We start from the raw sequence: 21285 nt of genomic DNA, 5'->3' as shown, positions 1-21285 counted from the left end.
GAAGGCCTGAGTATAACCCAATAGGAGTATTTTAATTTGTGTTCAGGACATCACCCCCTCCATCCCCACCGCACAGATATCTAAAAGATTTTCTTACTTTGGTGATTCATTCTATGATTGTAATTCTAGCTTCAATTAGATTAGAAAGAGAAATGATACCTTAAATGAAGGAAGGAGCATATAGTTTTTAAGCAGAGGTGGCAACCAAAGACATAGACTTTGAAATATTTTCTTTTAGAGCATGATGAAAGCAAGCAGTTCATTTTTATTCTGTTATTCAGGAAAACCTCGTAGTGATTTTGGTTCTCACTAGACCTACGTTTAACTTCTCTTTATCTGATTTATTCATTTGCCTGACTACTTGCCCACACCCAGACTCTCCATGCTTACAGAAATCAAGTGACTCCACGAGCAAACTAATTTCAAATTCAATTCAAGCCTGTTTCAGAGTGCTTATATGTCACTTTCACCTCTTCATGACTAATACAAATGATTTATGAGTGGTGCATAATCTTCTCTCAGTCTGGAAGTTTCCCCCACCCTACCTTTAAATATACTTCTGTAAAACGGCATATGACTCACTGAAGTTCTTTTACAAAAATGGATTTTGCACAGCAAATAATTAAACATGAGAAGACATTGAATCTTCTCTGATGCTTTGATTTCCTTAATCAAACCCAAAGTAACACAAGCCCAGAGTTCCTGTAAGTAGAAAGTACAGCACATTAAACAAATGAGAAGGAGAGAGATGATCACACAGACACTCCTACTTTGGAATTATTTTTAACTGTTTTCTTTGAAAAATGTCAAGCATAATTGGTATTTTAAGTTCAGAAGACCTGTAAATCAACCAAGGATAGAAATCAGATCCAGTGAGCTTCCTGTCTCATACCAGATAAGATTTAAATAAAACCTACTCAATTTCTAAATCATGTCTTTTTTGTTTTGTTTTTACTGTAAAAAATATTAAAGCAACAGTAAAGGGATTTTTCAAAAAATGAAACAAAACTCTCCACACACAACTGATTTTGATTTTGCATAGTCCTAGCCTGTCTTTATTTATATTAATATATCCATTTAATTTTAAATTCTCAGGCTCTAAGACAGAAAGAAAACTCCAGAGCCAACTGCTGTTCCCAAAGACAGAAAGTATTTAGTGACAGCCATGGCCTCATGGGAGAGGACCAAACCAGTCTTGCTGTGCTGCCAATCCCACTTACCCTTTCTCATCCCCTGCAAGTCCCCAAATTCCTATTTTCTTTCATTTAGTAGTGATCCAAAACAAAAATCCTTATTTTCTTCTTTTGCATAACAAGAACAATAAGAATTTCTTGAGGGCAGAGGCAAAATCTATTTATCCCAGTGCTTAATCCAGTGCCAGGCATATAGCATATTCAGCGACTAAATAAAAACCATAAGAAAAAAAGCAATTTGTGTCTTTCTGTTGGTTTCAAGTCTAGCTCAACTTTTTAAAACCTCTTATTCTCCTGAAATCACAGATTCATGATAAAGAAGAACAAATCACTGTTGCCACATTTAACACTTGTACATTTTATTTAATTAAATCAGCCATTGTACACATTGCAGCTATGTATTGTTAGTGTTGTATTTTTTTTCCATTAACTAATACATGCCCTCATAGATATATTCAATTAGTGTTATCACCATGGGAACAAGATGCTGATTCGTCAACTGAAAATTCACTTCTTCTCACAGTATCCAAGTTTTTGATAACACAGCAAAAATCAAAATCAAAAAAAGGTGAATAACCATTATGTTGTTACACAGACATCATCTGCACTGCAAATAACACAACAGAAATGCTTTTCTTGAGCTCCAGTGAAGGTTTTGACAAGAAGGCCATAGGGTGTCTCAAAAAGTTTCACCATCGGCCTCTCTTATTTTGGCTGCCAAAGAATGTTTCATTTCCTATCCAACTGCCAAAAAGTGCTAGCATTTGAGGCTTAGGAGATTTGGCTTGTGGGAAACCTCCCTCCCAGGAAATTTTTTCTCTTGGCAACATTACTTTAAATGATGAAGTGCCATTGTTTGTCGCATTTGTTTTTGACATTCGGAGCAATGAGTCATTTTTGCACAACAGGAAAAGACCAGATAATTGGAAAATGTTCAATCCCTGGAGGATAGACTCTGTCCTTTTTTATTTAAATTTCATCTTCATTGAATATACTTTTCTTTAACAAATGACTGATTCAAAATGTATACTGTTTATATGAATATATTTGTGAATATATATATGTTAAAATGCTACACAGCTTCAACCACTAGAGGAATAAGGAAGAGGACATGGAAATTACTCAGATTGTTACAGTCCCTTCTTTGAGACAAACAAACAGAAGTGCACAAATGCACTTAAGAGTTTCCAAGGGAGTGTGGATTTCAAATAAATAAACCAAAAATTTTAACCAAAACCAAATTTTCAAGGATTTCTCAATCTTGTCTGCAAGCTGAAAAACAGACCTAGCTGGAAAGTGAAAAGTGCTCACTCAGGGTAAAAAGAATGGAAACAATTAATGTGATTAGAAGAGGGGTTTGACCGTGGTCTTGATTTTTAAACGCCACATGCAGGTATTAGAGAAGATATAAACCTGAAAAAAAAAAAAAAGAAAGAAAGAAAAAAAAAAGAAACCACTCCAACATACTGAAGGAGTTTAACCTTTTATGTAGTGGGTAAATCTTGTTTCCAATGAATTATCTACAGTGCAGTGGCCAGAAGAAAGTACCACTGTAAGACAGCGTGGTTTGCTAAAGCAGCAATGAAAACTGGAAAACTACAGTAGTTATAGCTTTTAAAATACCCTGCCAACTTGTCCAAGATCTAAAGACCTGAAGATGCTAGAATGCCACACAATGTAGCTGCTAGCCACTGAATACCCCATCGTTTCATTCTGCGTGGCCTCTGCTCCCTTCTCCCCTCCCTCAGAGTGGCTGTTGGAGTCCTAAGCCATGGCTGGCCAGCACCAGCAATAACTTCTCAGGACAGTTCTGCCAGGCTACTGACCCACCTTTAACTGGGAGCAGTGGCTACTCTGGAAGTTCTAAGGACATAATAGGTTTGAAGTGCTTCTTTTGCAGTAAAACTGTATTATCACTCGATTGTGTTAGCAATATCTTAATTAACCATTGTTCAGCAATTTCTAGAGGCCTTTTATTCTGATGCCCAGTGTAGTTACAATAGGCAGTGGTTTTAATTTTAAGATGTTGTTCATCTGAGCATTTCAGCTATATACATTGTACATAGATATTCCTTGGAAGGACTCCTACATAGTGTCACTTGAAGAGGTCTGCAGGTGAAGTTCTTCTGATCAATGGATTTTCATGGATCTTGTGCAGAAGCAAAGAACAATGGAGGTGGCCAGTTCCCAGGTTAGCACAGACACAACAAAGTATTGGATACAGCATCCAGTATGAAGGATGCCATCTTTGGTCACAAATTAGCTTTATAGTTAAAGAGGATGGGGGAAAACTAAAACAAAATGCCGTATATTTGCTAACGGTGGAAATGTCGGGGTATCCCATTAATTAGGCCAGTTAGGTCACTCCCCTACTGAAACAGGAAGCTGCATATCGAGTGAATGTGTGGTTTCTGGTGTGAGAACTGGGCAGCCCCTCACTTGGCCTCTTGCTTCAAGTCCTCCTTGCAGAAATGCCGAAGGAGCTGCGGGAGATCGCGCTGGAGGTCGTCCTGGTCTAGTGCTTCTGGTACATCCTCCAGGTGCTCCAAGTCAATGCGTTTTCCATGCTGGTCCTTCACCACAGCCCTCTTCTGTGTGATGGCTTTACTCATTGTTGTCCTGGAGAAAAGCAGACAAGAGAGAATTACACTCTTCACTGCCAGAGGGCAGCTGTTAGGAATGAAGGTGACCATTACACTGAGTACCTAATGTCTTACCTTTAGATGTTTCCACAGCAAACTATTAGCATAATAAACTATAGACATCTTTTTGTGTCTTTCTTTTAAACATGGCTCCCCTCTCTAAAACGATTCATGAGATTTTTTTAAAAATGTGTTTTGGAACAAGGAGTATTTTTTAAATCTTTAAGAAAAATTGAAAATAAATGAAACCATGCTTTAATTTGATCTTCTCAAAAACTAACCATAAAATCATTCATGGTTTGATTAAGTAGCCCTTACTTAATAGAGTTTGGTTAATTCTGAAATAGTACCACAAGTACCTTTTGACAGGCTAAAAAAAATTTTTTCTTAATTTATTTGAAACACCTTGGCTGCCAGCTTAAACCTTACAGTCACACCCTGACCCAAACTTCCCAAAATTATGTTTTCAGAGAAGTTTTTTATGAGGCATATGTCTTTAAAAACTAAAATATTAGTCTATCAATATATAAGAAGGTGGCTCCCAACAAAAGATGAAGATCTGCCCAGGTCTCTAAGGCTTCATATGGAGATGGTGGGGGAGGAAGGGGAAAAGAGAAAAGCCATTGAGAGACAGCTGCTTCCTCCGGATTCTCCAAGCCTCACATTTGTTGCTCATTTTGTGTATTTCTTGCCATTTAACAGTCTGTTGTTTACTTGCCTCCCTTATAAGACTGGTGGTTACTTGAGAAAAGGAACTATAACACCTTTTCTTGAGACGGAGTCTCGTTCTGTCACCCAGGCTGGAGTGCATTGGTGCGATCTTGGCTCACTGCAACCTCTGCCTCCCGGGTTCAAGCGATTCTCTGGCCTCAGCCTCCTGAGTAGCTGGGACTACAGGTGCGTGCCACCACACCCAGCTAATTTTTGGTATCTTTAGTAGAGACAGGGTTTTGTCATGTTGGCCAAGCTGGTCTCGAACTCCTGAGCTCAGATGATCTGTCCACCTTGGCCTCCCAAAGTGTTGGGATTACAGGTGTGAGCCACCACATTGGGCCAGGAGCTATAACTTTTGTATAGTCATACTAATTTTAAGTCATACTAATATTTTCCTGTAACTGTACTTAAAAGTAATTTGCTCATTCTCAATTCTTTTCACTATATATTCTTCTTCTTTTTTTTTTTTAGAGTAAAGTAAAAGCAAGTTTATTAGGAAAGTAAAGGAATAAAAAATGGCTACTCCACAGGCAGAGCAGCCTTTTTCACTATATACTTCCAAATGCGGGTCCTCATTCCACAAGTATTTGACGAATGTGTTGTATGGGCCAGACACTAGTATAACAAATAAGGAAATTGAATCTCCGAGAATTTAAGCAATAGTCCAAACAAAAAATAACAGAATTAGCACGCAGTGGGACCAAGAGTCAAAGATTCCAGAGCCTGAGTCCATAACCATACACTATGCATCTACACTTAAAACCTCCATAGGAAATGATCAGTTTTTGTAGCTTTACCCAGCATTTTCCTTATGTTTTCATTGTTCAGAAGTTGGAAGTTCTGCCATCATCCAATACCCCTATGCATTTGTTACGATCATCCTGATTTTTAAAAATAACTTACTTCAGCTAAAATACTGTCAGCTTTTTTTGGACATCCTTGTTTCCTCCTTCCTTCTTCCCTTATGTTCTTCTACTCTCTTTTTCCTTTAATACTATATGAATTGTTCTGCATCTGGAAGCAAACTTAAATTTGTTCTTGCTGATGAAAAGGTCAAATTTGATTCCAATGATTGAAATCTGATGTTTTCCTAAATACGCGGCAACCATTTTTTTTTTCTTCAAAAAGGCACTTTTCTGACGATTTCTGCTAAAAGCTAGTAGAAGCCTTTATAGCATTGATGCCAGGGGTTAAGCCTCCATTATAGGACATTTCGTGATATTCTGTGTAGGCAAATGTAGGCCAATGTGTTTCTGAATATGCACATGTATATGATGTCTTTAACAATGTATAAAATAAAGTGTTGTACATCATAAATAGAGTTCTGTAACTAACTAGCTTCCATAACTAACTAGCTGTGGAAACTCTATGGAGTTGTCTATATTCCTGGCTTCAAATTCACCAGCTGTAATTGAGAACTTTGGATTAACTGATCTCTAAATCTATTCCAGTTTGAAGAGCCCATGATGTTAGTGCATGCGTGGATTATGTGGTTTCATCTGAATAATTGAATAAAAGACTTAAAAGTTGAGAGTGTAAAAGGCATTTTATCCTTAATTCATGTAGCATTTTTTAAGTTCTGAGAGAGCAATTACACTCTTTTAAATTCCTAGCTGCTGCTCTTTTCCCATTTGATTGGTGGGTGGAATTGTGACAGAACCTTTAATTTTGCTGTTCTAATTATTATGTTCTAAAGGCTTAAAATAGTTCTGTAGCATACTCTGAATGACAATCTTTCTCCCTTTTCAATGAAGTGAAAAGCACAATTGTAACTTGGATTTCCATTGTGTCTTTTCACCGAGAAGCTGAGCACATTTTATTAATCTCAATACTTACAGCGCTGTTAGAGGACCAGTGAGAAGTCAGAGTAGATCTGTGGAACAGTGCCCGAGTTTATACATCAAATCCATAACAGAGACCTGGGCAGACCAGTGTGCCTCACAGTCAGCCCCCTTGTATAAGCGTAAAAATGTGCTGCTTACTGCTTTCATGACACTTGCTTAACTCATTAAAGCCCCAGGTTTCAGCATCGCTAGGTATATTTGTTTCATGGATATCAAACTCATGCTTATGTTATTGGCCACTCACATGCAGAATCATAAAGCAGCTGTTAAAAGAAAGCACATACCATTCAAAGTAATGATTTACTAAGATTGAGCTGAATATAGCTGGTCACAAAATTAATTTGTGATCCATCGATTAGATTCTTCTTCCTATGCTCTCTGAATCTATCGACACAATGTAATACCATCAGGCTGGCTTCAACTAAGTTGATGGCTTGCTAAAACCCAGGGAGTCAGACTGTGTAAGCGTGAGTCTCATTCTTGCTATGACTTAGTATTATGTTTGAAGTATCAAGAGGATACTTCAGGGATGACACTTCAATAGATCCATTACTTGACCAAAGTATTATAATGCAGGAGAGTAGGCAGTTCTCTATCCTCTTTAGGGTAGATGTAGGGATTCTCCCCTTCTTTTCTTAAAATTGGAAAAATGTTTATGGTGTTAGTTGGCAAAGCATCACCCCATGCTAACCCAAACCTTTTAATTATTGATCCATCCTCTTTCAGGATTTCATTCTCTACTAAACTGGGTAAGTGGACTTTCATGTGGCTACCTGTGTAACTCAAAGCCTGAAGTAAGAAGAAAAGAAAAGACAAAGCTCATCATAAACTATAGACTTTCAAACAATCTATTGCTTTGCTTTACTCATAGTCAGTATGAAAAGATATACTTGAAACGATAAATAAATACAATTCCTAGAAGCAGATTTAAGTTTGGAGTTTTATTTAACAAGTCCTTTTAGTTTCTCTCATTTGTGAGGGAGATTTGTTATTGTACTTTACAAAAGCTGCTAAGCAACATCCATATGGATTGACTTTCAATTTCCTCCTTGCTTCACCCAACTCCTTTCTACAGTGGAGATTTTAATGATAAATATAATAACCAGAGGCAAAAACAAGCAAACAAGGCCCAAATGGTATAACACAGATAATTCATTTTTGACCATTCAAGATTGCCAGTTGTCAAAATGTGAAAACTGAAAGTATTTTAAGAGGTTTGCTTTTAATATTCCAATGAATTCATATATAATTTCAATATATATTATGGGTATAGTAGAGGACACACATACAGCATTTAGTGTCAAAATGTTCCAATAGCAAAAGTACTTTGTAGATGTTTGCACATGCCCAGGATCCCTTAGTCAAAACTTTGGGACCAGATGTGTTTCAAAATTTAGATTTTTTTGTCCCTTTTGGATTTTAGCAAGGTAATATAATGCATATACAGTCACATGCTACATAATGACATTTTGGTTAAAAATGGACTGCATATATGACATGGTCCCATAAGATTATAATGGAGCTAAAAAATTCCTGTCACCTAGTGATGCTATAGCTGTTCTAACTTCATGGTGCAATGTATTACTCAGATGTTTGTGGCGATGCTGGTGTAAATAAACCTACTAAGGTGCCAATCATATAAAAGCACAGCACATACAATTATGTAGGGCACATAATACTTGATATTGATAATAAATGACTATGTTACTGGTTTATGTATGGTAAATACATTTACTATGTATAGTAAATACATAAATCAGTAACAGTCACTTATCATTATCAAGTATTATAAAAGTGATACTTTTTATCACTATTTTAGAGTGTACTCCTTTTACTTATTAAAAAACAGTTAATTATCAAGGAGCCTCAGGCAGGTCCTTCAGGAGGTATTGCAGAATAAGGCATTGTTTTCTTAGGATATGACAACTCCATATGTTATTGCTCCTGAATACCTTCCAGTGGGACAATATGTGGAGGAGGAAGACAGTGATATTGATTATTCTGACCTTGTGTAGGCCTAGGCTGATGTACATGTTTAGGCCTTTGTTTTTAGCCAAAAAAAAAAAAAAAAAAAAAAAAAAAAAAACCTTAAAAAGTAAAAACAAATAATAAATTTTAAAAATTAAAAGCAGAAAAAAGTTTATAGAACAAGGATATGAAGAAAAACAATTTTTAATGCACCTGTGCAACGTGTTTGCATCTTAACTTGTGTTATTACAAAAGAGTCAAAAGTTAAAATAAATGTAAAAGCTTATAAAGTCAAAGAGTTACAGTAAGCTAAAGTTAATTTTATTTTGTTTATCTAATGTACCTTTTCTATTTTTAGATAGGGAGATACTTACCATTGTGTTATAATTGCCTACAGTATTCAGCACAGTAACATGCTGTGCAGGTTTGTAGCCAGGAGCAATAGGTTATACCATATAACCTAGGTGTATAGTAGGCTATACCACCCAGGTTTGTGTAAGGACATTCTACAATGTTCACACAATGACAAAGTTGTCTAACGATGCATTTCCCAGCACATATCCCTGTCATTGAAACCCACTTATGCCTAGTGAACACTAGGCATGTGGAAGTTATTTATATCCTACTGCTCAAGGTCATCACCAAGGTCTGATTTTTCACTCATGCAAAAATTTTAAAAATGGCAACCTCTGGCATAAGTGGGTTAAGCAATGCATGACTGTACTATATAATACTAATACTCCAGAGTGAAGATGGCATCCTGTAATCAAACCCATTTTTATGTCACTAAAACATTCAGTCTAGGTAGAATAAAAAAGCTTCATGTCATAATAGCTCCATGCCAATTTATTTCAAGTTTCACTTCCAAATTAACTTACAAAATTTGTTTTGGTTTTCAGCATTTGGGGAATTTAGTAAGAGTTTGTGATCTGTTACTGTGGACCCATTTTCTTTTTCTTTTCTTTTTTTTTTTTTTTTTTTGAGACGAATTCTCGCTCTGTTGCCCAGGCTGGAGTGCAGTGGTGCAATCTCGGCTCACTGCAAGCTCCGCCTCCCGGGTTCACGCCATTCTCCTGCCTCAGCCTCCCAAGTAGCTGGGACTACAGGCACCCGCCACCACGCCTGGCTAATTTTTTGTACTTTTAGTAGAGACAGGGTTTCACCGTGTTAGCCAGGATGGTCTCGATCTCCTGACCTCGTGATCCGCCTGCCTCGGCCTCCCAAAGTGCTGGGATTACAGGTGTGAGCCACTGTGCCTGGCCAACCGTGGACCCATTTTCTAATTGTTGGAAACCAGAACTTAAGTAATTGTAAATGCTTTTAAAATTTAGGGACATGGAATATATCTGAATTTTCTTTAATGTCTATCACAGATTATATTTGAAAAGACTGGCTAGCAAATATAATTTGCAATGTCTTTATTTCTTTCCCTTATTAATTGACAAAGCAAGACACTTCTGTGACTTTTAAACAAGATGTATAATCATATACCAGCTCCAGAGATTCTGAGTCTGATTCAGCAGAAGCAAATCCTAGTTACCTGGATTTTTAAAAGCTGTTAAGGTGACACCAATGAACACCACAGTTTAAGGAAACGTTACTCTGCAAGTTATTCAAACAGGAGTTCTACCCTCTTGAATTATTCTGCACCTTTCCATGAATTCATGTATAGAATGACACAATGACAATTTTCTTTTCAAATGCAAAGCAACATAAAACACACACATAAAAAGACAAATGATGATGCTTCTATACCTCTTCAAAGTCATCTTTGGCTGAAGGAAGATCAGTGGCTAAACTAGAATCCCCCAGATGTTTCTCCATCCTCTCTCCACGTACCACAGTTGTTTTAACAACTTTGCTGACTCTACGGCCTTCCACTGGCTCAGCCTGAAATTGTGAGGTACTGGACAAAATGCTGGGCTCACACAAAGTGACCTAATGATCGAAGGACACACAATAGACAATGTCTGATTGCCAAATGTAACTATGATGAATTTTTTCTATGTTAAAAAACAAAGGACAAAACTATAAAGTTACATACTGGCTTTCCAGAAAACAGCAATGGGAAGCAGAGTTAGAAAAAAACAAACTATAACCTATTGGTAATATCTACATCATGACTGTATCTCCACAACACCAAAGCAATCTTAATTAGTCATTTGAACAAAAAGTTATCAGTTTTGTGAATAAGAAACTGCTCAGTGTAATACAGACATAATAATATGTGAAGAAACTCTCTTTTCTCATGTTTAAATAATTTCTTTTGGTATTACAAAGATGAAATTAGCCCTCAAAGGAGGAGCTCTAAAAGCTATGAGAAACTGAAAAGTAGATTTCTAGAGAATCTCATGTGTATAATATAAAATTTTGAGGATGTGAATGAATGGAAAATAGAATTTCACAAACTATTTGTCAAAACAAGTAAATATGTCCCTGAAAAAGGGAAGTAAAACAGAAATAAATAAAAGTATAGATTGCCAGGTGCAGTGGCTCATGCCTGTAATCCTAGTACTTTGGGAGGCTGAGGCGGGTGGATCATTTGAGGTTAGGAGTTCGAGACCAGCCTGCCCAACATGGTGAAATGCTGTTTCTACTAAAAATACAAAAATTAGCCAGGTGTGGTGGTGGGTGCCTGTAATCCCAGCTACTCGGGAGGCTGAAGCAGGAGAATTGCTTGAACCCGGAGGTGGAGGTTGCAGTGAGCTCAGATCACGCCACTGCTCTCCAGCCTGGGTGACAGAGTGAGACTCTGTCTCAAAACAAAAAACAAGGATAAATCAAAGAGTTTCTCGATCCTGATTTTAGTAACTCTGCAATGCAGAAATCTGAATATCAAATATTTATCTAGAGTGACTTTCCGAAGGCTGGTGTGCCAACCAGGCACAAGCACCACAGTGCATTTCTACACGGTGTCTCCACAGCATACTGCTTGCCCAGCAAATAGAATTGTATTCTTTCAAAATTTGACTTTTGGATTTCTGCAGTGGTCAACCATGAATTAAATAAAGAATAGATATTTTTAAAAAGACCAAACAAAAACAATGAGTATAATGCCTACAAGTCTCCCTGATGGCTGTCTTAAAATCACATAGAATCATGAAAACAAAAAGGTGAATGTGCAACTAAGAGCAAACTGCCACATGAAAGGGAGAAGTGAGGAAAATATGAATAAACAATCTCACTCATCTTTCTTGAGCTCTATTTTGTTCCTCTCCATCAAATGGGTTTTAGAGAATCAGGTTGTCTCACCTCTGACTGCTCGGTGTCACTCTTCAATACAACACGCTTTATAACTTTGGAATAGCCATCCCCTTCCTCGATGTTGACAGGTTCCTGTGGCATTCCCTGCACCATAATCTCTTCTTTCTCTGTGCCTTCAGAGGATACATACCGCCTAATGATTTTCCTAGTAACCTGAAATGTATTTCATTTGTGTATCTTATTTTTGTGTGACAGTACCATGGAATTGATAAATTTTAAACAGGAAGTTTGTAATCAACCCTGTTAGGATATAGTAGACAATACCTTCTTTACCACGGTGTGTCCGTGCTCATCAATGTATTCTTCTTCTGTGACTGTTTCTGGGGGTATTTCAGGCATATCGTCTCCCTAAACAGTTGAGAGAAAAGGGTCACTGTGGTGTTTGGCACCAATTCTGAGGAACTACTCCCAAGTGCTTATAATGTGAGGAATGTTAGAAAATCAAAGGCGATGTTGAGAAGCATTGCTGAGATACAAAATCCTGTCAACTAGTGAAAAACTCAAGTGGGTAATAACATGCTTAGGAGAATCTGACCAAAGTTAGATAAAACTTCAACAAAAATAGAAAAGCGAGAGGTGAGGTGGGTGGAAGTGAAGAAGCCAAGTCTTGCTCTTGCTTGGTGGCTCTCCTGGAGGAAAGCTGGAACCACTGCATTTGTTTGCAAACAGAACTTATGAGAGTTAAGGGATCTGCTTTTGAATGGCCATGCACTACCTAAGGAACATGCCAAGCCTTCATTGATCCAGGTTGATCACTCTTAGAATATGGGGACAGGACTGTCCCTGACGTGCAGTAATTTAACAGCGGGTACCTGAATAATCACTCGCCGGCGGACAACCCTGGTAGTTACCATCGCCTCCTCATCTGAGCTGGCCTCCAGCTCCCCTAATTCCTCTGTTAGCTCCTGGTGGAAGCACGGAAGCATTGCTTTGTTTAACATGCTAAGGAATGACTTCACTACTGGTTTCTTCTTTAGCTTACATTGTATTGTGAAACTTTTATTCATGGAGGCTTTGGTGGACAAGTTGGTAGAGGTGAAAACAAATATGTGCTGGTCTCAGACATCAACAAAAATAGAGTGTTTTGGTTTTTTTTTGTTGTTGTTCAATGAATGAAAAAAAATTCTGGAATTCTGAGAGCTGTTGGAGAACCCATCTGTCAAAATCTCTCCAAAATAAAAAGCAGCTTGCTCATGTGACTTCTTTTACTTAAACTCCTAAAAAAAAGCCTGACTGTAAACATAGACCCTAAGCAGTTCAGTAAACACTTATGAGCCACTGACACTTGTGCTTAGGCTTGGAATTATTCACCCAAAGGTATAGGAATATCCCCTGTTTCTAGCAGAACTTTTTGCAGGAAGTCAAAGTTTCCTGTAGCTATTATCTAACCAATAGTGCATCTCCCTGGCATCAAAAAAAGGTAGACTATGAATAATATTAGAATAATTCTATGGAGAAGTTGAGATAAAGTGGTCAATAGTATTTTAGGGCTCTGGCCAAAAGCCAGAGATAAAGCAAAAAACATAATTTTAGCTTAGCACACATTACCTTAGGAGTCATATATTGAATTACTCTTCCCTAATGAAATTTTGTTTTTAAAAAAGAGAAAGCTCAAGTAGATTTACTTAACATACTGTAAAACTCAAGTTATATGTTTACATTTGTCTCTGCTAAAGGAAGACCTGTAAATTCTAAACCAAATTATATTTTAAATATAATCAGGAATCTACTGCCTAGAAATATGGTTGGCAAGAAAAGTGATTAAAATTGGATGCCCAAGTTAGGGTTATGAGAAATAAGGGTCCACATGGGAAGCTTAAGAGAAATGCCTGATACTCATCAAGAATAAGTCGAACAGGCCTGTATAAATTATGTGAAATTCAGAGTGACTTATACAAACATATTCCTTTAGTATAGATTAAACATATGTATTATCCAGATAATTGTTTCAAGTCTAACTTCACTAAGCCTATGGATTCTTAGGTTAAATTTGGTAACTTTTAGCCCAGATAACATGTATGAAACATTTTTAGTAGTACTCATTCAAGCCAAGAATTTGAGAGATGAATAATTCTATGCAAAAGCAAACTTGGAATAAAAATTCATTCATGGCATGAATTTATTATTTAAGAAAACTGCCAAAATCAGGACACAGTTCTCATCTGCCTGGATCTTTCCTAATTTTAGTTATGATTTCAGATAATTCCTAGCAGCAGATCTCATTCTTACAGTGAACAAAAACAAATGTGTGTCTTAAGCCCAAAGACATGCTGTTTCACTTTATTTGCCCCCTAAAATTTCAATTATTTGGTTTAACTCTTCTTTTACTACTAAGCTTTATATTCATGCTCTAAAAACACTTTGAAATATAAAGTGTTTTTGAATTCTATTACTTTTTAAAAGAAAAAACAATATCTAATTTAATTTATATTAAATTAAGTTTAATTCAAATAGATTCTCATACTTTTTTTGTGGCTGAGAATCCTCTGGGGAGTTATTTAAAAGGCAAATTCTTGCTTTCCCTCCCCACCCTGGGATTGATTCTAATTCAGGATTTCTGAGGAGGGATCAAGCTCTCCAATCAATTCTGACGTATGTGAACTATATAGACCACATTTTGAGAATAAATTGTTGATCAATTTCTTTTTTTCTTTTTTTGAGACAGTCTTGCTCTGTCGCCCAGGCTGGAGTGCAGTGGTATGATCTTGGCTCACTGCAAGCTCCGCTTCCCGGGTTCATGCCATTCTCCTGCCTCAGCCTCCGGAGTAGCTGGGACTACAGGCACTCGCCACCATACCCGGCTAATTTTTTTGTATTTGTAGTAGAGACGAGGTTTCACCATGTTAGCCAGGATGGTCTCGATCTCCTGACCTCATGATCCACCCGCCTCAGCCTCCCAAAGTGCTGGGATTACAGGTGTGAGCCACCGCGCCTGGCCAATGGTTAATTTCTTAACATGGTCCCCACCCCTTTTCACAATTTTAAAACTCACTTAATGACAAACGAAGCGCTATGATGCAATCTTATGCCACCGTCAGGCATTTGGACATTTAGTTTAGGTACAATGTTCTTTTTCTCAGTCATTCCTAAAATAAATCTTAAAAAAAAAAATCTAACTTGGAAATCATCTTGCCTCTAATGAGAAAAATTTATTTTGGCAGCTAAACCCCACCCAATATCCACAGTCTGTGTGCTCATCACCTGGCAGGCCAGAGATCTAACAAGCCTGCTGGTCCCAGCACATCCCATGGCTGACTTACCTGGTGCTGCTAATCTCTGCCACCAGGTTTCATGCCCAAGTTTACTAATTTTGAAAAGCTCCTCCAGATATATTGTTTCACCACCATATTCATTTTTCTTAGCAAAAGACTTTCCAATGATAAGATCAGGGCTCATGGTCAAATCAACAGCACTGGAACTGTGCGCCATTTCTTCAAGATTCATCGGCTCTCAGATTTTAAAAGGGATTGAGGGTTTCCATGTGCCAGGTTAATTAATTTGGTTAACTTTTTTGTTTTGAAGTGCAAAAAATAAACCATCATAGAAATGGAAACTGGAAGATTTGTAGCTTTGTTACAGGTGGGCGAGAAAGTGGAGAGGAATGTCTTACCTTTTCAAAAGCTGCATCTTCATCGAGTCTTTCACAGGTCTCAGGCTGGTTATCGGCAGACTCCACTATTACGAGGCTGGTTTTCTGCGGAGAGCTCTCCTCTCTGTGCTCTGAGGGCTCTTCGGGTTCTTGTATGATGGGAGAGCCTCCCCGCTCACTGGATGTTGGGGTCTGGAGGTACAGCTTCTCCTCCTCTGCAGGGGTGCTAACTTCCTCAGGTGTCTTGCTGGGAGAGCTGGGTACTATCATAGCCTTCTGAGTCTCTGATGCTTCTGTTCCTGGAGTTGTCACACTGGAATCAAAAAGCCAAATGAGACTTCAGGGACATTTGCATTTCACCCCCTGCTCAAGCAAGGAAATCGAAAGGCAAGATGGAACTGGTTTTTCCATAGTCTATGACAGTCAAAATAGTTTTTGTACATTTGGCCAAGAAAAGACATTTGAAGAAAAATAATATGACAAGATATAGAGTTGTAGCTCATTGATCTAGCACTGGCAGAGAGTGATGTTATTATTCTAAAGACAAAAATTATCCTAAAATGTATTACAGTTACCCAGCCTCTACAATGCATATAAGTTATAGTTTCATCTTTTCTTTTATAACTCAAGGTGATATTGAGGATGCGAGGAATTTTACATAAGTATTTGTAGATAATAAGGCTTTTGAAGCAAGAATAAAAATTTGGCAGAATTACATAAATCCCCATGTTAATATAGTTATCATAAGTATAAATACAAGGAAATTCTTATTGTACCTCTGAAAAACTGTTTCATTTAATAATAGAGGCATCTGTTGACATGAAAGCTTTTTTCATTGATATAGTCTGGAGTTACTCCAATGTAACTTTGATAACCTCAACTGCTAAATAAGATTATTGGCCTTTTCTGTGCCTTCTTTTGGTATTTAGTGCAATCTATCACTCCATGGATATTAAATGCCTAAAATGTCTCTCTGTTATCCTCTCCTCTTCTTCCCATCTTTTCCTTGGTCCTTCTCCTTCTTCCTTATATTTTCTTTAAAACCTACAGGTTGATGGGGCAAGGGTGGCTCAGTGGAAGAAGAGATAATTTCATTACTCATTTCATCCTCTTCTCATGTCAATGACCACAAAACTCACCAAATGACAAGCGAAATGTTTTGATACAATCTCATGACACCCTATTCTCAGACTTCAGGTTTAGGGATATGTTGGCCTTTCTCACGATTTGTTTTCTTTTCTGGACAATCAGTGTCAATTAAACAACTCTTTCTCCTTGGCTTCCATAAAGGCCGGAACTTAAATTCTGAGCCAAATTAGGCCTGCAGCTTCCTTCAGCCAGAAGCTCTTCGGAAGGCTTCTCTTTACTCCCACCCCAACTCTATTCCAACTCATTTTAATAGTCTTTTATTCTATGTGGTTAGTTTGCATTGCATTTATATTTTTATGATTAGTCCCCTCATAGCTTGGTTGAAATGCACCCTTGGCTGTGGTATCTACATCATCACTGACCATACTCCTAACGAGCAATGGCACGATGAAGTGCTACAGAGCATATTTGAAGTACTACAGAGCAAATGAGGTGCGGCAATACTATAAGTCATGGCCGTGTCATCTACAGGGAATTTTACAGTTTAGATGAAGCTTTCATAAACACACTTTTGACCCTGTGAGATGAGTCAAGTGTGTATTATTACTATAATTTACAGATGTGGAAATGGAGATTCAAAGCACATAAGGACTTGTTCAAAGTCACAGCTCTGGAAGTTGGTTCTTGTAGGTCTGTGCCCCAAACACTGTCACAATTATGTCTCTTACATGTTAACGCTTTTTTTTTCCCTTTAGCTCTGGCACTTGTATTTGGTAGGGTCATTTAAAAAAGTATTTAAAAACTAGTTATGCTTATATATGCCTGGCATCCACAATAGCCTGTTTCTTTGGTATTACATTTGACAGGCTTTCTTTGGAAACTCACAAATATTCTTGCTGATATTCCAGAGATGACTCTTCAGGCAGGTCTTGCATTTTCCCTGAGAAATCCTGTTGAACTTGCTCCTTGTGAGTTTGGGGAAAGAGTGCTGTTGCTGGGCTGTCCCCCTCAGTTTTGGGGACGCCATCCTGAAAAGTGGAATAACCAACAGAAATGTCTTCCTCTGAGACGATAGGAGGGTGATCGCAGGTCTCGCTTTCTTTAGAAACAGCTTGCTCCTCTTTCTGCTTGTGCTGTGCAGTGCATAACTCCTCTTGAAGTACCGAGAACCCTAAAGGCAGAATGATTTAAGTATTTAGTTGAAGCTTACCTATATTGAATGGATATTTATTAAGTAATAAATATAAGAGGATAAAAAAATAAGAAGATAAATGTGCTACATCCTGAGATGGGCCCATGGATTACAAAGATGAAGAAGACACCTTCAAGATACTGATCATGTAGAAGAGTCCACGCAAGTAAGGGTCAATTCCAGTGCAGAGCAACTGGGTCATAGGTGCCAGTCAATGAGTGTGGGAGCACCTAACATGGGGTTAGAATTTGGAAAGAAAATGCAGAGTGTGTTACATGCCAAGGAGACCTAATGGCAAGTGGGAATTGACTGAGATAGTCAAAGCACAGAATCTGAAGAGTAAGATGAGTACAGTTAATAATCATCATAACAAACAATAGCTAATACATACTGAAAATTTATTCCGTGTTAGGCACCGTTTCAAGTGCACTGCAAGTATTAACTTGATTAATCCTCACTCTAACAATATAAGGATAGTACTCTTTTTATGTAGAGTCTTTTATGACAGGCTAAGGAATTTCATTATATCCAGGGAAATGAGGAGTCATTGAAAGATGTTTAGCAGAGGAGTGACTGGCATTCATCTATTGACTCATTTATTCAACAGATATATATTGAGCACCAACTATGTAATATGTGCTGCTTAGATGCTGGATATATAGCAGTGAACAAGATATAAGATATAAAAAGCTTCCGTCCCCACTGAACTTGCATTTCTGCAGATATATATTTATGATAAATATTGGGAGAAAAGTAAACCAGGATAAAGGTAGAGGATAAATGGGGCTAGTATTTTAAATAGACTTGTCAGGAAAGGCTCTGCTTAGGAGGTGATATTTGAGCAGTGACCTAAATAAAGTGAGAGAAAAAGGTATATGTTGATCTGAGGAAAGAACATGCTAGGGTGGAGGGAGCAGAAAATACCGGGGCCCTGAAGCAGGAGAATGGAGAGGGTGCTCCAGAAATGGCAAGGAGGCCAGGCGTGCAGGACCAGTGCGATAGAGAGAGAGGTGAGAGATGAGGACAAGCTATGAGGCTCTTGCTCAACAGTAAGATACATCATCATTCACATCCATGAGAAGTAACCTGCCACAGGAAGGAGGAACAGCCAGTAAAGTAAAAAAAAAAAAAAGAAGCAGCAAGAATGTCATGAAATTTAAGTAAAGAAAATGTTTTAAGAAGGCAGGCTTCACTATTCATGCCAAATGTTACCCAGAGGCAAAGTAAGTTGAAGAATGAGAACTGCCTGCTAGATTTGAAAAAGAGGAAACAATAGGTGAATTTTATAAGATTGACGAGTGAGTTACAGAGTTCTAGAGGGAATGGGAAGAGAGCAAGCAGAGACAGGAAATTCAGACTGTTCTTTTAAGAGGTTTCCTGTGAAATGGATGGAGTAACAGCAATAATACAGGGGGGACATATAGGATAAAAGGAGTTATTTGCTTTGTTTTGTTTTTAAAGATGGGATCTATTAAAGCATGGTTTAATGCTGTTGGGTATGGTCTAGTGGTAGGAAGCCAAAAGGGATACTTGTAGGAATGGAGTCCCTGATTGGGTAAAAGGAGATGAAATCTAGTACAAAACAAGAGATGATGGCTTTAGAAAAGTGAAGAAATTTTATCCATTTTAATAGGATGGAAGGTAGAGTAAGTATATGCATTGAGATGCACTCATGTTGGTAGATTCGTGGTGGAAAAATATAGACATTTGCTTCTGATTATTCTTATTATTTTCTAAGAAACAGGAAGTTTGGTCATCAGCTGGGTATAAATAAAGAAAAGAGACAGTGTTGGAGGTTTGAAGGAAGAAGACAACATGTAAAATAGAGATAAGAGAGAGAGAGAGAAAAAAAACAGTGTTAGAGACTACAAATGAATGAGAATAGGTTAGGGGAACTTTAATACTGAAAAGGTGGTAAGGCCAATGGCTGGAGGTCCCCGAGGGTATGAAGCACTGTTGGTGCAGAAGTAAAAGAGGAAATGTACAGTCACTGGTAGTGATATAGTCCTAGTTGTGAGCCTAGAAATACGTGGCTAAGGTAGCATAAAAAAATACAAGTGTAAGAAGTGCCACCATGGAACTGAGGAAAGGGAATTCAATGGATCATTTTGTTATCTGTGAAATAACAAAGAATGAGCATGAAGTGGAGGTGGGAGGGTGTGTAAAACAGGGAGGAAAGCCTCAGGGTAGCAAGGAAAAGAACATATGATCACCATAGGCCATGGTCTACCTTCTGAAAAAAAAAAAAAGACAGTAGGTCCAGTGCCTCAATTAACCACACACAGACACAACACACACACACACACACACACATACACACACACAGTTTGACCTTCACTATGATCCAGTGTAATGGTCTGTTCAATTTCTGCATAACTATGACTGATGCGCTCCTGGAGGGGTTCTGTGTTGGTCTCCATGAGATGAACAATATCCATTCGGTTGATCTTGGTGAGACATTCAACGAGGTTGGTATCTGACACATTAGAGAAACAGCATTTATTATGTCTGAGAGGTACTCTTAAAAATCTCTTTCACTCAACTGCCTTACTAAATTTTTGATATCTGTACAGAAAAAAACAATCAAAGCCTAATTAAAAGTCTTTGTAAAAATAAGCCAACAGACAAAAGAGATATGCATAAAAAAAGTGGTACAGCATGGGCAAAAGCCCTAAAAGTAGAATTGTCAGATAACATACAGGACACCCACCATACCTGAATTTCAGATAAAAAGCAAATACTTCTTTGGTATAAATATGCCCCAAATATTACAAGGGATATGCTTATGCTAAAAATGTATTTGCTGACCACCTGAAACTTAAATTTAACTGGGCGCCCTTCTGTTTTTATTTGCTAAATCTGACAATTCTACTTAGAAGAATGTAAAGACAAGGAATGATAAATGTAGACTGGATGTTATTTATGAGTAAAGGAAGCAGAAACAGAAGGTAATGCACTACCAGTGAAACAATGCTAAGTAAAGCAATTGTGTCCACTTATCAATATTTTAAAAATATTAGGGTTTGAGTAACATTACTGTTAGACGTGAGGGCTGTTATTTAATGCGGTTCATACGCATATCATGCAAGAGTTTTTATGCAACATGCATACTTCAGAAGTGACAGTAGCTTGTTCTCATTTGCTTACAGTAGTTCACTAAGTTCTCACTCAACATCATTGATAGATTCTTAGAAAACAATGTTCTGGTCACAAAAACACTGCCAAACTTCTAAATAAAACGCCAAACACTTTTAATATTAAACACTGAAGTGAAAGTGAGTTACACATACATTTAAGAAAGACTAATAAACATAAGTAAGATAATTATTCAATTTTTGAGGAACCAATGAGTGATGGTGGTCATAGTGGTGGTGGGGTTCAATCAAGGAATAAATCTTTGCAAAGTGAAAATTGTAAGGAGCACCTCCTCCCACCATGCCATTCATAAACAAACAATAACAACTATGGTGGGCTCGCTGAGTACTTTCCTAAGGCATCATTTATTTCATGCATTTGTATAATTATCATACACTCTACACATTTTCATTTGACAACAATTTGTATCAATTCATTCATTCTTTTCCCAATCCCCTTATTCAGTTCAGGGTCTCAAGTGGCTGGAACTTAACCCAGCAGCTCAGAGCACTTTGCATGGGAACCAAGCTGGGAGATGATGCCATCCCATTGCAGGGGGCACTCACACACACCCACACTCACTCAGAATGGGATAATGTAGAAACACCAGTGAAACTGATGTGCACATCTTTGGGATGCGGGAGGAAACTGGAGT

At 37.8% G+C, this 21285-nt stretch overlaps 1 protein-coding gene across 50 annotated transcripts in view; it reads right to left on the bottom strand.

Annotated features, from left to right (window-relative positions):
- Positions 1–1531: 1531 nt before the first annotated feature.
- Positions 1532–21285, bottom strand: part of ANK2 (ankyrin 2) — a 684795-nt gene continuing 665041 nt past the window's right edge. For 15 of the 50 annotated variants that reach the window (XM_063809764.1, XM_054683323.2, XM_063809765.1 and 12 more), the window contains 9 exons: positions 19828–19971; positions 17189–17474; positions 15236–15527; positions 12438–12530; positions 11890–11973; positions 11614–11778; positions 10117–10299; positions 7091–7182; positions 1532–3812 (listed from right to left, as the gene is read on the bottom strand). In XM_063809764.1, the coding sequence (XP_063665834.1) occupies positions 3629–3812; positions 7091–7182; positions 10117–10299; positions 11614–11778; positions 11890–11973; positions 12438–12530; positions 15236–15527; positions 17189–17474; positions 19828–19971 (1523 nt within the window). In that variant the 3' untranslated portion in view covers positions 1532–3628. The remainder of the gene's footprint in view (positions 3813–7090; positions 7183–10116; positions 10300–11613; positions 11779–11889; positions 11974–12437; positions 12531–15235; positions 15528–17188; positions 17475–19827; positions 19972–21285) is intronic. The other 35 variants (XM_054683338.1, XM_063809773.1, XM_063809776.1 and 32 more) reach the window with 6 other exon arrangements.

Source organism: Pan troglodytes, chromosome 3 (genome assembly GCF_028858775.2).
Source record: "Pan troglodytes isolate AG18354 chromosome 3, NHGRI_mPanTro3-v2.0_pri, whole genome shotgun sequence".
NCBI classification, from domain to species: domain Eukaryota; kingdom Metazoa; phylum Chordata; class Mammalia; order Primates; family Hominidae; genus Pan; species Pan troglodytes.
The sequence above is the reverse complement of the archived record's forward strand: the minus strand, read 5'-3'. Positions and strand labels throughout refer to the sequence as shown.